This window comes from Euleptes europaea, chromosome 1 (assembly GCF_029931775.1).
Source record: "Euleptes europaea isolate rEulEur1 chromosome 1, rEulEur1.hap1, whole genome shotgun sequence".
Classification (NCBI taxonomy): Eukaryota; Metazoa; Chordata; class Lepidosauria; order Squamata; family Sphaerodactylidae; genus Euleptes; species Euleptes europaea.
The window spans coordinates 169,291,746-169,311,978 of record NC_079312.1 but is presented as its reverse complement, the minus strand read 5'-3'; the positions used below and the strand labels follow the sequence as shown (position 1 = coordinate 169,311,978).

The 20,233-nt window shown below is 45.1% G+C and overlaps 1 protein-coding gene across 1 annotated transcript in view; it reads left to right on the top strand.

Moving 5' to 3' along the window:
- LRP1 (LDL receptor related protein 1) overlaps window positions 1-20,233 on the top strand; it is a 400,693-nt gene that overhangs the window by 225,674 nt on the left and 154,786 nt on the right. Inside the window, exons 9-11 of the mRNA XM_056867046.1 lie at window positions 5,536-5,758; window positions 6,308-6,497; window positions 13,555-13,698. Of these exons, the coding sequence (XP_056723024.1) occupies window positions 5,536-5,758; window positions 6,308-6,497; window positions 13,555-13,698 (557 nt within the window). The remainder of the gene's footprint in view (window positions 1-5,535; window positions 5,759-6,307; window positions 6,498-13,554; window positions 13,699-20,233) is intronic.

The following is a 20,233-nucleotide window of genomic DNA, read 5'->3' as shown; positions in this document are numbered from 1 at the left end:
TCAAGGGGCCTCCTGGATTTTTTTGTTTTGTTTCTGGGTTTCTTCCTTGCACGGACGAAGGATTAGAAGGATTTGGAAACGGGTCTCTGGCAGTCAAAGCAGACCTTAGACTGCCATCTAGTGCTTGCTTATAGCCACCGGACAGGTGTCACAGTATACCTCTGTCTGCACACTAGAATTTAAAACGGGAGGGGGGATGGACCACCGTTTCTCCTAAGGACTGACCTCTTGTATACTAGGAGGGAGGCATTTATCCATCTGGCTCTCGTGGACTCGTGGAAGATGATTACAGAACCAATTGTTCTGCTCAAGAGATTCTCTTACCTTCCACACCTGGTTTATATGTTGAAATCATTAGATCCCCCTTGTTATTCTAGCTGCCGATTTTTGCATTTTGTACTCATTGTTTTAATTTGAGTACTATAATTCAGTACTGTGATTAGATTTTTGTTGCTTGTTGTTGTATTAGTTTCTGCTTTGCTCTGTAATAAATTCAGCAATCTGATTACACGCGACTATCTAAAAATCGAATGGCAATATCTGTAGTTAGATATTGCCATTCGATTTTTTAGATAGTTGTGTGTAATCACATTGCTGTATTTATTAGCATATAGTCCCTTTTTATAAAGATTAGGCATTTAACTGCTCCAAACAATTTCCTGGTTAACCATCTGAATACCTTTTTTTTGTTTGATAAATTTTATTATTTAAAAAATAGAATTTAAAACAGGGGTGTCAAACTCATTTGCTACGAGGGCCGGATATGACCTAAATGTCACTTGGTCGGGCCGAGCCATGTGTACCATAACATTTAACGCCAGGTACCAGAGATACAAACTTTATAGAAGACACAGGCAAAGCCAATTAATGATATTATTTTTACTTAATTTTTTATTTTAAAATAGCAAAACATGCTTAAAACAATAACACTATTACAGACAGTCAGTCATTTATTGATACGGCACACAGCCAGACTTAAACAAAAAAAGTTAAAACATTAAACATTAAAACCAGGAATTCCAAGTATAAAATACACTGGAGACTACATAAAATCCTAAAAGAACACTACTATATACATAGATAATAAGGCAGGTCATCCCAACAATTTGTACCTAATTTTGGACGCGGCGGCACAAACTTTAGTTGTGCAACAGAAACCCTTGGATTTTCATCTAAGAGCAACGATTACAGTATTTTCTTTTATTTAACAGTTTTGATAATTGACACCTCGAGAGCGGGAGGGGGGCTGCCCCAGCTGGCGAGCCTGCAGCTGGGTTGCCAGCCCTGATTGGGAGTGGGGTGTGCGTGGCTGCCTCGGGCCTTATGTTTGACACCCCTGATTTAAAAGGAAATGCTTAAAATCTGCTTCTCTAATAGTTCCTTTTGTGTTGGTCAAGGGTGGGTGTGGGGAAGGAGATTTTTCACCCACAGACTCCCTGTGCCAGGGAAATGTGCCAAGCCCAAAACCGTACTTAACCATCTCATGTGGGCCACTTAATTTTTTCCCCTGACAGCTAGCTGTAGCAATGTTGTTTTCAAGTCCTCACTTTTGAAGTCTGACAGCTGGCCCAGCTGGAAGCTGGACAGATCGAAGTGCAGCAAGGGAGAAAGTCCACCTCTGTTTGTCTGCTCCATTGATCAAGGAAAAGACAGTTTTCGCAGTCAAGCAAGCCCCAAAGGGGAAAACACTCAAGAGAAAGAACCAGATTTCAGACCCATAATACATTATGCAGTCTCATCCTCGGCATAAGGAGAAAGCCCCCTTTGACGCGGTGGAACTCACCTCCGAGTAGACATGCATAGGATTGGGCAGCGGAGAGCTTAAGCTGCCTTGATGGCCCTGATTCGGGAGAAAGGTGGAGTGTAAATTCTGTAAATAAAGACAAACGCAATAAATTTAAAAGTCCACAAGCTAATTTCTTATAGGGACTACAGAGAGGAGGGGCTATAGAAAGTTCAAGTTCAAAATACAATTATAATTTTATTTATTGGTTCCAAACATGGGTCATTACAAAAGATGGAATAGTTATAGACAAGGAGTATCAAAGAAAAATAGTACAAAGCAGAATTTCAAAATATGTAAGGTCAAGGGTCATAAGAACAGTGTAGCACAGGTGCAGAAATGAACTCCCCGCCCCGCCCCCCCAAATGCCCTCTCTGCTGCAAGTCACCTTTTCGGTCATAAATGCATCATTAGTAATGAGCAAAAATTCTATTTTCTGTTGCTTTGAGCAGAAAAAACATATAAGAAGCTATGTCTCTTTGTAAATAGGACGGTGGAACAAGTAATGAGTAAATCCTTCCCTGCTTCTGCCCCAAATAATACAGTCTTAGATTAAGTGGTCCCTCCCTGAAACAGCCATCTAAAACTGCCGAGGAAACCTCTGGGACCATTAGTAAGATGAGAGTACTCCCTGTGAGAAGCTCCAAGTTCTGTTAAGTAACTCTCATAGTCATAGTTGGATCAAAGCAAGATGAAAGCTTTGGGCTGGATCGTGTAACTGTCTTCCTCTCAGTTGGGACTTAGGAGGAAGGGATAGGATCCACCCCATTAATTAGGAAACATCGATAGATCAGAAAATAATTGCTATCTTGCCTTTTCTTACACTACAGTTCAATTCTAAATGTACCATGCCTAATTCTCAGTTTCAGGTTTTTAGCAAAGTACATTGATTTTTATCACATTTTCATAACTCTTTATTCATTGGTTGGAGCAAGAGTCATTCCCCCCCCTTCTCTCATTTTTCCAACCTCGGAAGGATGGAAGGCTGAGTCAACCTTGAGCCAGCTACCTGAAACCAACTTCTGTCGGATCGAACTCATGGTTGACTCAGCCATCCATCCTTCCGAGGAGGGTAAAATGAGTACCCAGCTTGCTGGGGGTAAAGTGTAGACAACTGGGGAAGGCAATGGCAAACCACCCTGTTACCATGGTCTGCCTAGTAAACATTGTGATGTGATGCGCCACCCCATGGGTCAGTAATATAGCCTGGTGCTTGCACAGGGGAAGAAGAAGAGTTGGTTTATATATGCCGACTTTCTCTACCACTTAAGGGAGACTCAAACCGGCTTACAATCACCTTCCCTTCCCCTCCCGACAACAGACACCCTGTGAGGTAGGTGAGGCTGAGAGAATGTGACTTGCCCAAGGTCACCCAGCTGGCTTCGTGTGTAGGAGTGAGGAAACAAATCCAGTTCACCAGATTAACCTCCTCCGCTCACTTGGAGGAATGGGGAATCAAACCCGGTTCTCCAGATCAGACTCCACTGCTCCAAACCACCGCTCTTAACCACTGCACCACGCTGGACTACCTTTACCTTTTACTCTTGTAGATTCATGAGGTTCAGCAGCTTCCTGTTCATTGAACTTCAGACCTCATTTGAAGTCTCATATTGGAGATGAATATTGAACCAGGCCCCCTCTTCCCAATAATAATTGCCAAAACTCTTCATTGTGCCTGTTGGAGGAGGAATTTTAACCTGTGGGATGGTGGCCAATGTATGTGCCCTGAAGATGGCTTTCACTGGTCAAACCTTGGTTCCTCAATCAACATTCTTGACTTTGAAGCTGGACTTCCCTTCCTTTTTTGTTTTTGTTGTTCTTAATTACTAGAAGTTGAAGGAAAGTGAAAAGACATTGCAAGGCAAGGTTCTCCCAGGTATTCAGAAGGAATCTGGCTTTTGTAAATCCAGCTGTTATCAGCTGTGAGGTTTTTGCACCTGGGGTAACAGGCAACTGCTAGATCAAAGAGGGACCTCTGTTAACAATGCATGTGAAACAAACGGCTTTTGAAATGGAACAGAGCTTCCTTGGGAGGAGTGTGAATGTGACACTTCAGCTGTCTCTGGAGACTAGATCAGAGCGGAAAAGGAGATTTTAACATCCTAATTCAGCACAGGGGATCAAGGTGTGTTAAAGCCTTCTGTATTAATGCCCAACTCTGCAAGAATGGCTTCCTGCCACCCTGGTCCTCCTTGACTGTAGGCAGAAGAAAGAAGGATGAGAGAGAGGGGGGGAAAGTATTTGATGGACTTTTCATCAGAGAAGGAGCCTCCCAGATATCCCTTCTTTACAACGCAAATCTAAGCAGACTTAGTTCTTCTAAGGCTGTTAAAGTCAGTGGGCTTATAAGGGTATAACTCTGTGTAGGATTGCAGTACAAGGACTGCTTAGAAGAAAATCTCTGGGCACCCCTTCTCTAAGGAGACCTCAGTGCGTTTGTGACTTCAGCAATTATTAGACCAGTCCCCAGCGTCATCTCACATCTGTTTGCATGCCTAGCAATCAGCACACCTCACACTACAGAAAAGTACAAAGACTGCTGCGTTTACCATGACCGGAATCAAGGATGAATGTGGGAATACAGAAATGAACAAAAACAACTAGCACAGCTAGAAGAAGAAGAAGGGGGAGGAGGAGGAGTTGGTTTTTATATTCTCACTTTCTCTACCACTTAAGGGAGAATCAAACCGGCTTACAATCACCTTCCCTTCCCCTCCCCACCACAGACACCCTGTGAGGTAGGTGAGGCTGAAAGAGTGTGACTAGCCCAAGGTCACCCAGCTGGCTTCATATGTAGGAGTGGGGAAATAAATCCCGTTCACCAGATTAGCCTCCGCCGCTCCAACCATAGCTCTTAGCCACTGCACCACGCTGGCTCTCCATTGCTATTCTCCGAAAATGCAATGGAGTGACAGTGTAGATCAGATTTGTGAAGATGGAGGCAAAGGGGGGGGCAAGGGGTGAAAAACAAGAGAGATTATGAATCTTTAGCTAAATTATAGATTTTTGGAACACTTGAGAATGAAATTCTCAGGATAGGGACATCAGCAAGAAGATTCTAAGGTTAGGTTTTTAAAAATCGGTTGTCCTGCAAATTAATGCCATGTAACCTTAGTTTTCATTCATTCATTCCTTCAGTAAGTAAGTATTTAAATCCTGTCATTTTCTCTTGTTTCTGATCTCTCTAACTTTTCTGGTTGCTCTGCTGGAAATATTTCTAGTGATGAGAGGTCTTCAGAATTTTGCCACAGGTTATGGCAAAATCCTGCATGAAGCATATGTGTGTGTGTGTGTGTGTGTGTGTGTATGTGTGTGTGTGTGTTTGAGGTGGTATGCGACATAACTTGTCTGAGTTGTTTCTGTATTGGTTTTGTATGCAAAACTTGGTGGTTTTGTGTGCAATTTAATTTAACATGCTTGGCTGTGAACGTGGTGGTGAAAAGTGCCACAGCTGACTCATGGCGACCCCATAGGGTTTTCAAAGCAAGAGCCATTTGGAGGTGGTTTGCCATTGCCTGCCTATGTGTGGGCTGAGAGAACTGTGACTGGCCCAAGGTCACCCAGCAGGCTTCAAGCGGAGGAGTGGGGAATTGAGCCTGGTTCTCCAGATTAGAGTCTGCTGCTCTTAACCACCATACCACGCTGGCTGTGAAGGCATGGTGTTAATTGTTCCCCTCTCCTCTCATGAGAAACCGTTGGTTCCCGTTTATATTTTGAGAGTTTCTCTCATCCTTCTCTTTCTTCCCTTGCAGGAAGCTTTTCTTCACTGACTATGGACAGATACCCAAAGTGGAGCGGTGTGATATGGATGGACAGAATCGCACCAAGCTGGTTGACAGCAAGATCGTCTTCCCTCACGGCATCACCTTGGACTTGGTCAACCGACTGGTTTATTGGGCCGATGCCTACCTTGACTACATTGAAGTGGTGGATTACGAGGGAAAGAACCGGCACACTATCATACAAGGCATCTTGGTAAGCACCGTTTGTGAGATCCTATGTGTGTGTGTAAAGTGCCGTCAAGTCGCAGCTGACTTACGGCAACCCAGTAGGGTTTTCAAGGCTAGAGACTAACAGAGGTGGTTTGCCATTGCCTTCCTCTGCATAGCGACCCTGGCATTCATTAGTGGTCTCCCATCCAAGTACTAACCTGGGCTGACCCTGTTTTGCGTCTGAGATCTGATGAGATTAGGCTAGCCTGGGCTATTCAGGTCAGGGCGATATCCTCTAGGGAGATGAAGAATTCATTTCTGACATAGAGGCAAACAATAAAGAGGATAGGAATAATACAGAAAATCACAGAGCTCAGAAGGATATCATATGTATCCACCAGTCTCTGGTTCCTTTCTCTCATTGGGCACATGGTCAGAGGAACATACCACAGTCAGAAAGTTGGTGGAAATGAGAAGTCTGCCGGCAAGGCAGATAGCTTCAGATGATGCAAAACAGCCAGCCAAGCCACATAGCACAAAGGAGTCCATTAGGTGGTATAGCTAATGAAAGTCTATTTTTGGTGCCTTCTAGATAGAGCACCTCTATGGCTTGACCGTTTTTGAGAACTATCTGTACGCCACCAACTCAGACAACGCCAATGCCCAGCAGAAGACCAGCGTCATCCGCGTCAATCGATTCAACAGCACGGACTTCCAGGTGGTCACCCGTGTGGATAAGGGCGGAGCGCTGCATATCTACCACCAGCGACGGCAACCCAAAGGTAGAAAAGAGAAGAGCCAAACGAAGGAGTGGAGTGGGATGGGAAGCTTATTGGGAGTGGGAAAGGTGGGATACGATATGTTGGATCTGAAGAGTCATTAGAATGGCCAGTGATGCTCCTGGGTTTTTTCAAATTTTGGCTCGATCCTGCTGTTGACGGCAGAGATCTCAGTTCAGACGGCAGAGATCTCAGTTCATTGCTCAAGGTTGTTTTATGTGAAACAAGGAAAGGGCTGTGCTCACTCCTTCTCCAGGAGCAGTGCAGAATCAAACCTGGTTCTCCACATCAGACTCCACCGCTCCAAACCACCGCTCTTAGCCATTACACCACACTGGCAACACCACTGCAGCCTCTGAATATGGAGGTCCCCTTTACTCCTCATGGCACCAGGTTTGATTCCCCACTCCTCCACATGAGCGGCGGAGGCTAATCTGGTGAACTGGATTGGTTTCCCCGCTCCTACACACGAAGCCAGCTGGGTGACCTTGGGCAAGTCATGCTCTCTCAGCCTCACCTACCTCACAGGGTGGGTGTTGGGAGGGGAAGGGAAGATGATTGTAAGCCGGTTTGAATCTCCCTTAAGTGGTAGAGAAAGTCGGCATATAAAAACAAACTCTTCTTCTTCTCCTCCTCCTCCTCTGCCGCCGCCGCCGCTGCCTCTCTATGCCCTGTCCGTTGGCCCTCCAGGGCAACTGATTGGTCTCTGTGTGAAACGGGATGCTGGATTAGATGGACCACTGGGCCAATTCAGCAGGGCTCTTCTTTTACATGGGCTTTAGCAGAATACACATAATTCAAGATCATTCACAAAGGGGGCATGGATGCAGCCTCTATCTAGGCCTCTGCGCTCCCATTCTAATGCTGCATCGCTGGGCCCCAGACCGTTCTCTGTCTTCCATTCAGTGCCTCTTGTTGTGGTGTCCGTTCTTCTGTCCCCACTGTTGTCAGCATGTCATCAGACTGAGTAATCAGTCTATTCTCGTATGCTGTGTCCTGCTCATTTAGCATCACAGGGACTGGTCCAGCTATTCTTCCTGCATCTCCATTTATCACCTCTAGCTGGTCAGTCCATTCTTGGCCCCCAGTAATTATCACCCACGTAGTGTCAGCTTGGTGAATCAGTCTCTTTCTCTCCTTCTCCTCCCTTGCTCAAATACCATCACATTGATTGATCCACCCATTTGCAGGTAGTCCATCTTTATCAGGATGCCCCGTCTAATGACATTGTAGGAAGATTTTTCCCTCCAGTCTTCCTCTGTGGCTGTTGGTTTATTACACCTTTCCTTTCATGGACGTAGAGCAGAGTGCCATGTAAGTCGAACAACGGGATTGGTCAGATTCAGATTTATTATTAATACAGCATAAGCCAGTAAACAACATGTATCATTTATCCAAAAGGTAAAAATATATAGCAGTTCAGCCAAAATCATTCCTAATTAAGATTTCCAAGTAATTTATAATAGACTGAAATTGACCAAAATAATTTATAATAGACTAAAATAAAGAAAGCCATAGCCCTCAGTTTGCAAGATCTGAGCAACGCTGTCAAAGATAGGACATTTTGGAGGACATTGATTCATAGGGTCGCCATGGGTTGGAAGCGACTTGACGGCACTGAACACACAAAAAATTGACCAATTTATGATTTAATCTAATTGCAATTGCCCGACATTAGGGGTCGAACTTTATATGCTATTGCACAAAATCTGGCTACCTGTTTTGCCATCTGGGCATTCCCTTCCCAGAGGAGACTCTTAATTCTCCCTTCATCTGAGCTGACTGTGATTTGGCTGAGCAGGGGAATGATTAGCTTACAACGAGCTTCCTCGTAGAAAGAGCAACTGAGCAAAACATGCTCTGTAGACTCCAATTCCCCCCAACTTACAAGGGCAAACCCATTCTGTTATTGGAAGCCAACGGGGTTGGTCTGGGCAAAAAGTCCCAACCACTCTTCAGCTGTTTAAGCAAGGACATGCCCACTCATTATTGCATGGTACTTTTGGTTGGTCCTAATAAAATAATCTCATGTTATTTTGGGGTATTTTCCATGGGTCCGTTTTTGTCAAGTTCAGAAGAATTCGCAGCTCCCCTTCTACAGTGGGCAGCTGTTTAGAATCCAGGGCCATCGCAAAAGCTGTCTTGTCTGTGTGAAAATCAGTTCGGGATGGGAAAGAGTTTCTTATCTGCTTGTGCATCTTCACATGTGATAACTGCACATGCACATTTAAATGATAGATAGATAGATAATTTATTTACGGCCTTTAGCCAGATAAAACAAGATAAAACAGAATACATGGGCTGCACATTTAAATGGTATGTACGTGGAAGTGTTATCCTTCAAATGACCTTCCCTTGGCTTAGGAAAGTATGCTTGGCCACGGCTTCTCAGTACCCACACACTTTTTGTCCCTTTGCGTGTGTGGTCATCATGTACTTGCGTAATAATTTCTACCTATTCATTCTAATCCTGCCCTCTGGAGCAAGAGAGAACAAACTACTCCTGATGATGGATTCTATTATCTGAAATACACTGCAGTGTACCCCAAAGTCATCTGTCATTCTTACCTCATTCTTCCAGCTCTCGTTGCAGATGGTTTTCAGAGTCTCGCAGAACTCTTTCCGTGGGTTGCAAACTGGAACCTTGTGTACTACTTTTAATTAAAGTTAAGCTACCGGAAATCGCTGCCAGTGTACACTGCCATTTGAGCGTATTGGCTGTTTCCGACCCCAAATCTACACATCCAGCCCTCCCTGTAATCTGATCCATCAGCTGTTTTCCCAGCGGGCCCTCCAGAACATTTTATTATCTTCTGGCAGCTCTTTGTCAGGAGAAAGCCAGAGAGTGAAAGCGAAAGCTTATCCCCCAGAGGAGACTCTGTGGCATGTGATTGATTGATTAATTACTGCCTTGCAGGAGTAAAAAAAAAAGGGGGGGAATTTTGAAATATTAATGGTTCCCCCTAAGGGGTAGTTCTCGCTGTTTTCCCCAGAGTGGAGGCATTTGACTGGGTCAAAGCGCTCCCGGGGAAAACACTGCACAGTGGTTGGAAGTTTTTCCATAGCTGGAGGTAGAGCTCACGCTCTCCCGGTCCGATCAGTCGTCCCTCCGCCCACCCCATTCCCTTGTGGTTAATCAGTTTTGCACGAAGCAAATCCTCTTAAGAGTCTTTGGTGTTCTGCTTAGGATTCTCTGAACCATAACACTAATCGGCAGATTTCGAGTTCAGAAGCCCTCGTAGTGTCAGGAGGGGCGGGGGTTGCCGTGCAGCATGCACTCTCTCGCAGAATGCCAGGGCGCGAAGTGGCTGGGTCCTGATCCTCCTCGGGCCAATGTGCGTTGTGCTCGAGAAATGGAATGGTGATTGTTTACTTACTTTCTTTTTAATAACTCTTTATTGTAAATTTACTGTGCATTCCTGAGGTTTCCGGGCGAAACCTCTTAGGAGGCGGCGTGACCTCGCCGCCAGTGTAAGTGCGTGTAATCATGGATTTACATGCACTTACACTGGCGGTGAGGCCAGTCCTGCCGGTGGATTAACGCCGCTGGACCGCTCCTCGCCCCTCCGCCGGCACGGCCTCTCCGTGGCGCAGGCCATGACGTAGAGTGGCCGTGCCAGCGCAGGGGGATATTCCGAGGGGGAGGAGCCACCGGTTAGGCGGCTTCCTATCCCGGTTTGGCCCGGTACGCTGGCGCCGGGAACGGCGGTGCTGTACCTGCTTTTTACCTGCGCCTCTTCCCTGCCATCTCCATATGCCATCAGCTCAGGAATGGGCTGTTAGTTTACAACAACAACAACAACAACAACAACAAATAAAAATACAACAGCAGTCGGTTAAATATCCTTGTACAGTAGAGATATGTTCCAATACTTGGTCTATTACCCATCGGTGCTTTTTTACAGAAATCATACCATTTGTTGTATTCACTTAGCAGAACGTAATAAACGCAAATCATACAATAGTTTCGTGGGCATCGTTTACTTTGTGCTGACCCCGTCTCCACATGTTCTAGAAAAGGCAGCCATCTATTTTAAAAGTTTGCAGAGTAAGATCAGTCATTTGCTAGTTTGAGTTGTGACGGTATCTAAAATTAAAAGGTTCCACACCTTCTCATACCACTGCCCAGTAGAAAGCATCTTAGCTTTTTTTCCAGTATGAAGCAATCAGAAATTTTGCTGCCAGCAGCAGTATCGAAATCAGGTCCTTTTATGCTGATTGTTTTCTAAACATCTTGGCAGCAGCTCCAAGGCCTGGCTTTCCTGTGTGGTCCATGTTAGCTCACTCAGAAGTGCCGTACAATAGATGTACAAATGATAGGATCGCCATCCTCCAGGCGGTGCCACGAGCTCTCCCAGAATTACAACTAACCTCCAGAATAGAAAGGTTAGTTCCCCTGAAGGAAATGGCAAATTCAGATTCAGGTGGACTCTGGCATGGGGAACCTAAGGGTTGAGATGAGAACTAAATATTCTTTAAAAGTATCCTATTTATATACTTATTAGGTGGACACAATAAAATGGATAAAAACACTGGGCCTGGACTGCAGGCTACATATAAAACCACAAGTATAAACCTAGGGTTGCCAGGTCCCTCTTTGTCACCAGCGGGAGGATTTTGGGGCGGAGCCTGAGGAGGGTGGGGTTTGGGGAGGGGAGGGACTTCAGTGCCATAGAGTCCAATGCGGCCATTTTCTCCAGGTGAACTGATCTCTAATCGGCTGGAGATTAGTTGTAATAGCAGGAGATCTCCAGCTAGTACCTGGAGGTTGGCAACCTTATATAAACTGTTACAAAAATAACACTGTTGATGATATGCAAAATATAAATGACCGATAGGCCATACACGTTCCGGCCTCTTGGGCCTTCCTCAGTGGTCAAATCATACAAAACGTGATTATTCAAAAACACATCTGGAAATCCACTTTACAAGGCATTTTATCTGAAATTTGTAAACCTTATACTCTGTGTGGCTAGGTGTGCATTAATAACACCAATAGAATAGAATTCATTTTTTTGTTTAGCCATAGGCCATTATCCTTACATATGTACAAAAAGCCGAAAATGGTATCTAAAAAGGATAAAATTGCATCGATATACATTGCCCGGATGAAAACTATTTCATACACAATCTCTATTAGAACAAAGATCACACTCATTTGCTTTCCTGTACAGAATATTTCTTAATATAGCTTTGAGAGCTCTGATCTTCCTAGCCGCTGTAGCAAATTTAGACATTCTGAAGGTGACATGTCAGTCAGAATTAATAACACCAGCCATAGGTCTTCCAGCATGCTAATTTGCTCACATAAGTGTCTGGTGCAAGAATAATAATAATGTATGTCTCTGGATGTGTTACAACATCGACAAGTGACAAAATCTGTTAGCCTCTGTGGCATCCCACTGGGCTCCGTCCCCTCTCCAGTCTCCACCCTCCCCGGGCACTGCCCCCAGATCTCCAGGAATTTCCCAAGCTGGCAACCTAACAAGTGATTCATATCCTCCCCCCCCCCCCATGCTCAAGTAATGTCCCAAGCAGAAACCTGTACAATAGCCTGCCAGGTTGCTGTCCCACTGCGAGCCGCTCCCACAGACGTTGCCCAGGAGTGTGGAAAGAGATGCTCGAGTCACTGGTGCGCTCTCTTTTGTGGAGCTTCCAAGCGATGTCCACCCCCACCCACAGTCGAGTCTGTTTTCGTCCAGGCTTGCCGGTTGCTCAGCCTCTTTGCCCGCTGCTTCAGCATTAGGTGTCTCGTTCGATAATCCAAGCATTTTGAGTGGTTTGGGTGGGGATTAAGCCTTGCTTTCCCTGTTGACCCCACTAGGCATCACATACTTGCTAGGCCTTGTCCCTGCCATACCAAAGACTCACCTGGCTCAGCTCTTGAACTGACAAAACATAACCTGATTGTTCCCGCTGCTCAGGATAGGTTGGTCTGAGATTGATGCTGCTTCGTGCTTACACTTGTTACCAGATGAGCCTATATATTTGCTATGAACACATAGCACTCCCTTCCGTGGAGTCAGACTCTTGATCTGTTATGGTCAGCAGCAGAAAAAGGAGAGTTGGTTTTTATATGCTGACTTTCTCTACCACTTAAGGAAGAATCAAACTGGCTTACAATCACCTTCCCTTCCCCTCCCCTCAACAGACACCCTGTGAGGTAGGTGGGGCTGAGAGTGCTCAAAGAGAGCTGTGACTAGCCCAAGGTCACCTGGCTGGCTTCATGTTCACCAGATTAGAGTCCGCTGCTCATGTGGAGGATCAGGGAATCTAACCCGGTTCTCCAGATTAGAGTCCACCGCTCTTAACCACTACACCACACTGGTTCCCTCTGTCCACTTTCTGTACCCCTCACATAGGTTTATAAACCTCTATCATGTCCTGCCATCCATCTTTTTTCTAAACTGAAGTCCCAGACTCTACAGCATTTTTTCTTCAGCCTGTATTTGTTATGAGGGAATGTCCTGATTGACCTAAAATGTCACGAAGGAACATTAGGGAGACTGTGGTCTCTAAGGAAGGCTGTAAGCTAGGGGTGTCGAGCACATTTGCTAGGGCTGGGTATGAAGAAGAAGAAGAAGAGTTGGTTTTTATATGCCGACTTTCTCTACCACTTAAGGGAGACGCAAACTGGCTTACAATCACCTTCCCTTCCCCTGTCCACAACAAACACCCTGTGAGGTAGGTGGGGCTGAGAGAGTGCGACTACCCCAAGGTCACCCAGCTGGCTTCCTGTGGAGGAGTGGGGAAACAAATCCAGCTCACCAGATTAGCCTCCGCCGCTCATGTGGAGGAGTGGGGGAATCAAACCCAGTTCTCCAGATCAGAGTCCACCGCTCCAAACCACTGCTGTTAACCACTACATCACACTGGTCGGGGGGAGCCATGCCTTGCCAGCCCAGATCGGGACTGGGGGGGGTTTCCTCAGCTGGCTCGCGGGCCGATAAGAGCTCTCAAGGGGTTGGATCCTGCCCACGGGCCGTATGTTTGACACCCCTGCTGTAAGCTACAGTATGTGGCGATAAATGACATATGGGCCTTTTCTGTGTCGTTGCAGTGAGGAGTCACGCCTGCGAACAGGACCAGCTTGGCAAACCCGGTGGCTGCTCTGACCTCTGTCTCCTTGGAAACAGCCACAAGACCAGGACGTGCCGGTGCCGATCAGGATTCAGCTTAGGCAGCGATGGGAAATCCTGCAAAAGTGAGAGCAACGTCGAAGGCGGGAGAGGGACGGGGGCGGGAAGGGAAGCTGGCGTTAACCTGGCAGCTCCGGCACATAACAGGGTGCCGAAATAAGCAGGGCTCAGCAGACAGACCAGGTCAGGCCAAACGCTGAACCTGGCTCTGCTTCACCCTGGGCGCTAGTTAATGAAGCTGGCAAAAATTGTAATTACCCGGCTCGAGATACAAACGTGCATGGCATATAATACTCATGCATGTTACAAGAGGCACTTCATTTTTCTGAGAAGGTCTAAATTGCCTCGTAATCTAAATTATATTCTGGACCTGCAGGTTCCCCCCCCCCCAAGTCACAGGCAAATGCAGCATAAATAGAGTTACACAAAAAAACCATAAGGGTGATTTTTTTTTTTTTAGAGTCCACAGAATGATTTTTGGAAACTTGGGAGAGGGAGAGGCTTTGTGATCCCTTATCCTTTCTGACCCAAGCTTCTTAACCCCAAAGCCAGTGGTATATACAAAGCAATTTTATATGTTCTCAGTAACTATTCTCTGTTAATGCATGTCTTCTTGTATTTCTCACTGAGGTTTTTGGGAGCGCTGTTTTGGGGGGGGGGTGCTCACCATAGCTTCAAGGAGCAAGATAATAGGAATTAAGGAGGGATATGGAATACATTAAGTGTTTTTGTACAAACTATTGACTTTTGTAATGAGACGCTTCCCAGAACTTGGTCAAAGTAGCTCAGGTAGGGTTGCCAACCTCCTGGTACTGGCTGGAGATTTCCAGCTATTATAACTGATCTCAAGCCGAGAGAGATCAGTTCCCCTGGAGAAAACGGCCGTTTTGGCCATTGGACTCTATGGCATTGAAGTCCCTCCCTTCCCCAAACCCTGCCCTCCTCAGGCTCCGCCCCCAAAACCTCCCACCGGTTGCGAAGAAGGATTTGGCAACTCTAAACTCAGGGATTACACAGCCTTCCTCCCTCGAGCGTTGTTGCTCCTTGCCAACCATTTTGTGGAACCTTTAAAAATCCACACTTTTGTATAAAATCCACGCTTTCGTGTTAGTGACCGTTACCTATGAACAGGATTGAAAAACAGATTTGACTTAGATTTGGCCTGAATTAGATTAGGACTGGGGGGAAAAAACAGATTTGAATTGCATATGTCTGCAAGATTGTAATTTTATTTTCAGAGCCGATTTAAAACTCTCCATTAAAAGTTAGCTCCCCCTCCCCAACGTTTGACAATGGTGCTTGTCATTGGCAACCAAATTATGATTTGAGATGGGGGGGGGCAGGGAGTGAGGGGGAGTTTATTCACATAAGGTTCCAAGAAGCCACACTGTGCTCATCAATGTGCTGCATTTATTACCCCAGAACTTGGAATATTTGTCTGGGAATCAAATCCCCAACTGATAGCTTTCTGCGAACTAAGACCTGACTTAACCTTGGCCAGGAGAAGCTTGAAAATCCTCAGCTCACGGGTGGAAAATGGTCAAGTCAGTAAAAGTCCTTTTTTTCCCCCCATCTTGGTCGGTAATTTGTCAGGTTTTTTTAAAAAAACTGGTCAGTAAAGTCAGTATTTCTTTGTTTTTTATTACTGCAATTTGTGGTTTTTTTGTTCTGTTTTCATTACTGCATTTTGGGGGAAACATGGCAGCTTCCCAGTTGAGATGACCGACTTTTTCTCGTAAATGTAAGGATGAGCGCAGGAATCAGCTGGTTTCATCTCGGTTACATCTGTCAGTGGTTTGTCCTGGTGCACCAGAGGAAACTAGTTCTGGTAGTGTCGTGGTGCAGGCAAGGAGCGAGGGCTGGAAGCGTAGTCTGGGGAACAGTCCAAGGTCATTCACAGTTCAGGCAAAGCCCAAGATCTCAATACCAGCAAGGGAAGTCCAAGGCGTTAGTCAAAGCCAGTCCAAGAAGTCAGGATACCAGGAATCCAAAGGATAGCAGAGAAACAAGGCCAGTACACAAGGAGGTTGGTGACAAGTTGCTTGCACAACAGCCAAGCCTAACTGATGGCTTAAATCCCTTCCCCTGCTGCTGTAGTAGAGCCAGCTGATGCTGATGAGGCTGAGTTCACAGGTGGTGCTTCAGCCCTGCTCTTCTTAATCACTGCTACTGAGGAGGTTCCTCTGTAAAGCCTTCAGTCTAGCACTTTGCCGTCTCTGCTGCATTGCCAGACGGACCTGTTTTCTTCTCTGCTCCAGTGGCCTTGGCGAGGCCTCTGGAGACACTGCATGTTGCAAGGTGTCAGGTCCAACTGGAGTCCTTGAGCTGGCAGGCTGCAGGCATGGTGAGTCATCTCCTGACTTTGGCTGATCCTCTATTCTGGCAGGCTGTAGTCCCTGTGGTTGTTCCTCTGGGACTTCTGCCTGAGGATGTCCCTCTGTTCTGGCTTCTAATTCACCTTCGTCAGAGGAGGTCTCTGCAGGCTGACTCATGACAGGTAGCCACTCTGCGGCTAAAGATTGCACAGAAACGATTCCACTTTACATCTGGGTACTGAAAACTATTTCAGCTGACTTCACTTTTTAGCCGTCTTGTGAACATATTGGGGAAACTCGAGTTTATGCTTCCAGATGCAGTGCCCCAAGGTTTTCTCTTCTCAAGGACAAAGGCATGGATCTAACAACAGATGCGCTGGCCCCATACTTCAGAAAACTGTTGCTGAAGGATTTTAATGGTGCATATTACACTTTGTGCTTTGATAAAACCACCAATGCAGCAGCTTACAACTAATTACAGGTAGCTGTTAGATACCACTCAGTAACCAAAATCATGACTGTGACCAGTCACGTCCAAATTTATTTTATGGGATTGGCAACAGCTAAAGATCTTTACAGTAAACTGGACGAAGCTTTGATTCGGTACAACTTCCTCGATCAAAACCTAATGCTAAGTAATGATGGGCCAAATATGTCATCATCTTATTTTGACAGAGACACAGCCTATGGTAGTTATTGGCACTTGTAACATTCATATAGTCCATAATATGTTCTGTTGGGGCATGGCAGAACTGGGAGACGATGCATCAAATTTAGTTTTCCTTCATGATTTTTTTGATGAGTGGCCATCACAATGGGAGGATTTCACAAACAATTCAAAGAGATCCTCGGTATCCCAAATCATTGTTTCTTGAAACATGTTTCTTCTAGGTGGTTATCACAAGAGAGTGCTGCCGCAAGACGAAGTAGTTTAGGGACTTCGTTCCTAAGAGTAAAAGTGATTTGGTGAAATGGTCCACAAAGAATAGAAATAAATTAACCTCTTTTTTTTAACTGTTTATTTACCAATATATAGTTAAACAAAGGGCATGCAGGCTTATTTCAAAATACTATAAAACAGTAAACAACAAAATCAAATAACAATGGAAGTTGCAGCAAAAACACACAAAACTAAGCCTACAGCAACAGGGGAAAAAAAAAACCCTAAAAGGGCAGGAGCCCTACAACAGCCAGACACTGCAATTGATTTTATATTTAAAAAATTCAAACAATTTGGCTCTGGCCCCAGGGTGGGGTGGGGTGGGGTGGGGGAGAAAGGCAAACCACAAGGAAGGTTCCAGCATGAAATGGACTGACACTGCCGATGAACCATAGCACTTCCAGAGCTCATGTGAACACACAGTCAGAATAATCAAATGGTCAGAACCCACAACCCATGGTCAAATAGTCAGAACCCACAACTTCTGTATCTACCATGCTCTCTTATGGTGTGGGATTCACTACAAATTCAGGGACTCCTTTCCTCTAAACCTTCAGCTCCTGCTCCCACATCCAGGTGAACAAACAGGAACAGTAGTTGTCATTCCAGAGGCCATCAGGAAAAGTGTGGACAACAGAATTGAGGGAGAAGAAGGGATTCCAGAGCTGCACTCTAATCAGTGTTGGTCCAGACTTTAGCCATGTGATCTAACAAGTCTTGCAGTTGCTTAGAGATCATCTCCATCTTCTCTCCAATCTCTTCCTCTCCAATCTCTTCCATGTGCTTTATTTCCTCATGTGGAGCCTTGAGTTGACCTTTAGGAATTTCACTGATTAGAAATAAATTAACCGCTTAAAACATGAGACAATGAAAGCAGAGGTGATGTTTTGTTGCAAGAGTGCCCGCTTATTTACAAAGTTCCCTAGAGTGTTCCAGAAAGAAGAGCTGTCGTGGGTAAGCCTGCTGAAACTTCCTCAGATGAAGGGTAATTAGAGGAAGAAGGCAGGGTGAGAACAGAGGAGGAGCAGCAACAGACAGAAGGCAGTGAAGGCAGAGAGAAACAGTCACAGGCAGAGGAAACCTCACTGGGTCTGCAGCCTTCCATCACAGGGGATCCAGCTGTGCCAGAGGCTCAGCCACAGCCAGCGTCACCAGAAGATACACCCAGGCTGCGGGAACGGAGGTGCAAAAGGATCAGAGCGGAGATACAAAGCAGGTGGCGAAGTGCGAGGCTACAGGCCCAGCATAGATCATTAGCCGACAACAGTATTTATGCTGAGATGCTCCACTGGGCTGGGAATCCCGCAATGGTTTAATGAGCACAGGCCTGTTGTGGGAGCAGTCTCGTCGCACCCACTCTGTGTATCGGCTGTGTGCACTTGTTCCTCTCTGGATTCCGGCTACCTTGACCTCAGAACCAAACCAGGCTCTGGCCATGGATTGACCCTCCGTGCTGATGCCCTGGGCTTGTACTTGGACCCAAATAACACAGTGCTCAACTTTGGACTGGTTCCTTGACTACGCTGCCTGCCTCTGGCCCTTGTATCTGCTGGCATCGGGACAAGAGCCTTTGGTGCATGTGAGGCATAGTGAACTAAAAACACTCTCAAGAAGCATAATTAATTGTGTTTGTTAGAGTTCAGCACCGTTGTCTCTTGAAGCTTTCAGTGATGAGCACGATATTTCCTGCGAGAGAAGTAATCTTTGAAAGTAGGATCTGTGTCGAACTGAAAAAACTTTCTGAAAAGGAACAGGTACTCTTTATAACAGGAGCAAAAAACAAACCATTTCCTAGCAGGCTGCAGACACCTTTTACTTCAGTCATCTTTGGACAAGCCCATCCTCAGAAATATTCAATGTTTACCTCCAGCACAGCGAGTCAAAAGAAGGAACCCACAAGGATATAATGAAAGAAGCAGCAGCAGCACTCCCAATGGATATTCCACTGGGCATGATTGCGGATGAATGGAAACTTCTTAGATCAAAGATGAAACTGCCAGCGAAACCTGCCGTATGGGTATGTTCTGGAATCAGTTCTTTGAAAAGACAAAACCATCTGGAGATCCAAAATACCCACTGGGTTACCAAGGTGGTGAAAGCAGCATTATCGTTATCGCATGGTGGTGCGGACATAGAAAGAGGGTTTTCAAAATCTGGACGCATTTTGACCGATGAAAGGGCCAGCATGTCAGAGAGAACTACGAATGCCCACCCGCTGGTCAAAGAAACTTTATATAATGTATACAAACACCATGTATACCATGTTAATATCACACAGGAGCTTTTAGAGATGAAACGAGCAGATCATGTTCATTACAAGCGATAATGTGATGAATTGCGTGCCATTAAAGCGAAGGAGCAAAAAGAAAAAAGAAAAGAATGAAAGGGGGAAGGCAGAGGAGCTAGAAAGGTTTAAGAAGACAGACAGTGAAAAGGATACAGGTTGAGTATCCCTTATCTGGACATCTGCTGTCCGGACTGATCTGAAAACCAGACCTTTTGAGCCGACATGCAGGCATTACTCACAGACCCTCAGTAGTGCCACTGATGGTCCAGTGTAAACAAAATTATAAAAAATATTGTTTAAAATTGCACTCAGGTTATGTGTATAAAGTATATATAAAACATATATATTTTGTTGGCCTTGGTTGTAAACATCTAGTTTGTATGTTCCGTTTCTGTTTTACCTGTTTTATCTGGCATACTAGCCGCAAATAAAATTTATTTATTTATTTATAAAACATGTATAAAACATAAATGAATTTTGTGTTTAGACCTGGTCCCATCCCCAAGATATCTCCTTATGCATATGCAAAAATTTCAAAATATTCCAAAATACGGAAAGATCCAGAATACGGACCACTTCTAGTCCCGAGCAGTCTGGATAAGGGATACTCAACTTGTAGTGTACAAGAGAAGGAAGCAAAACTGGAAAAGCGGAGACAAGAACAGAACGAGGATGGTTGCTCGAACGTTGCGAAGGGATGCAACCAAACGTTTAAAGGAGGCTGCTGAGAAAAGGGACATGGTGGGATTCGACAGGGCACAGCTCATGCTAGAAGGAGTGGAGCAACGGAAGAAGAGGATGAGAAAAGAATGCTTGCAGATGCAGTGCAGAAAACTGTTGAGAAACGAAAGAGTTCGTTAATAACTTCTTTTTTTCAGCAAAAAAACAAAGATAAAGTAAAAGTAAAGACAAGTCTTACCTTACAGTAATTAGGTTTTGTACTCATAATATTATTTTATGTATGGTTTTTAATATGTTTTGCTGTTTTATTATCTGCAGTAAGCTATTATTTTTTAAAAGGAAAAAAATTCCTTAATTTTTTTAGTATAATAATGAAA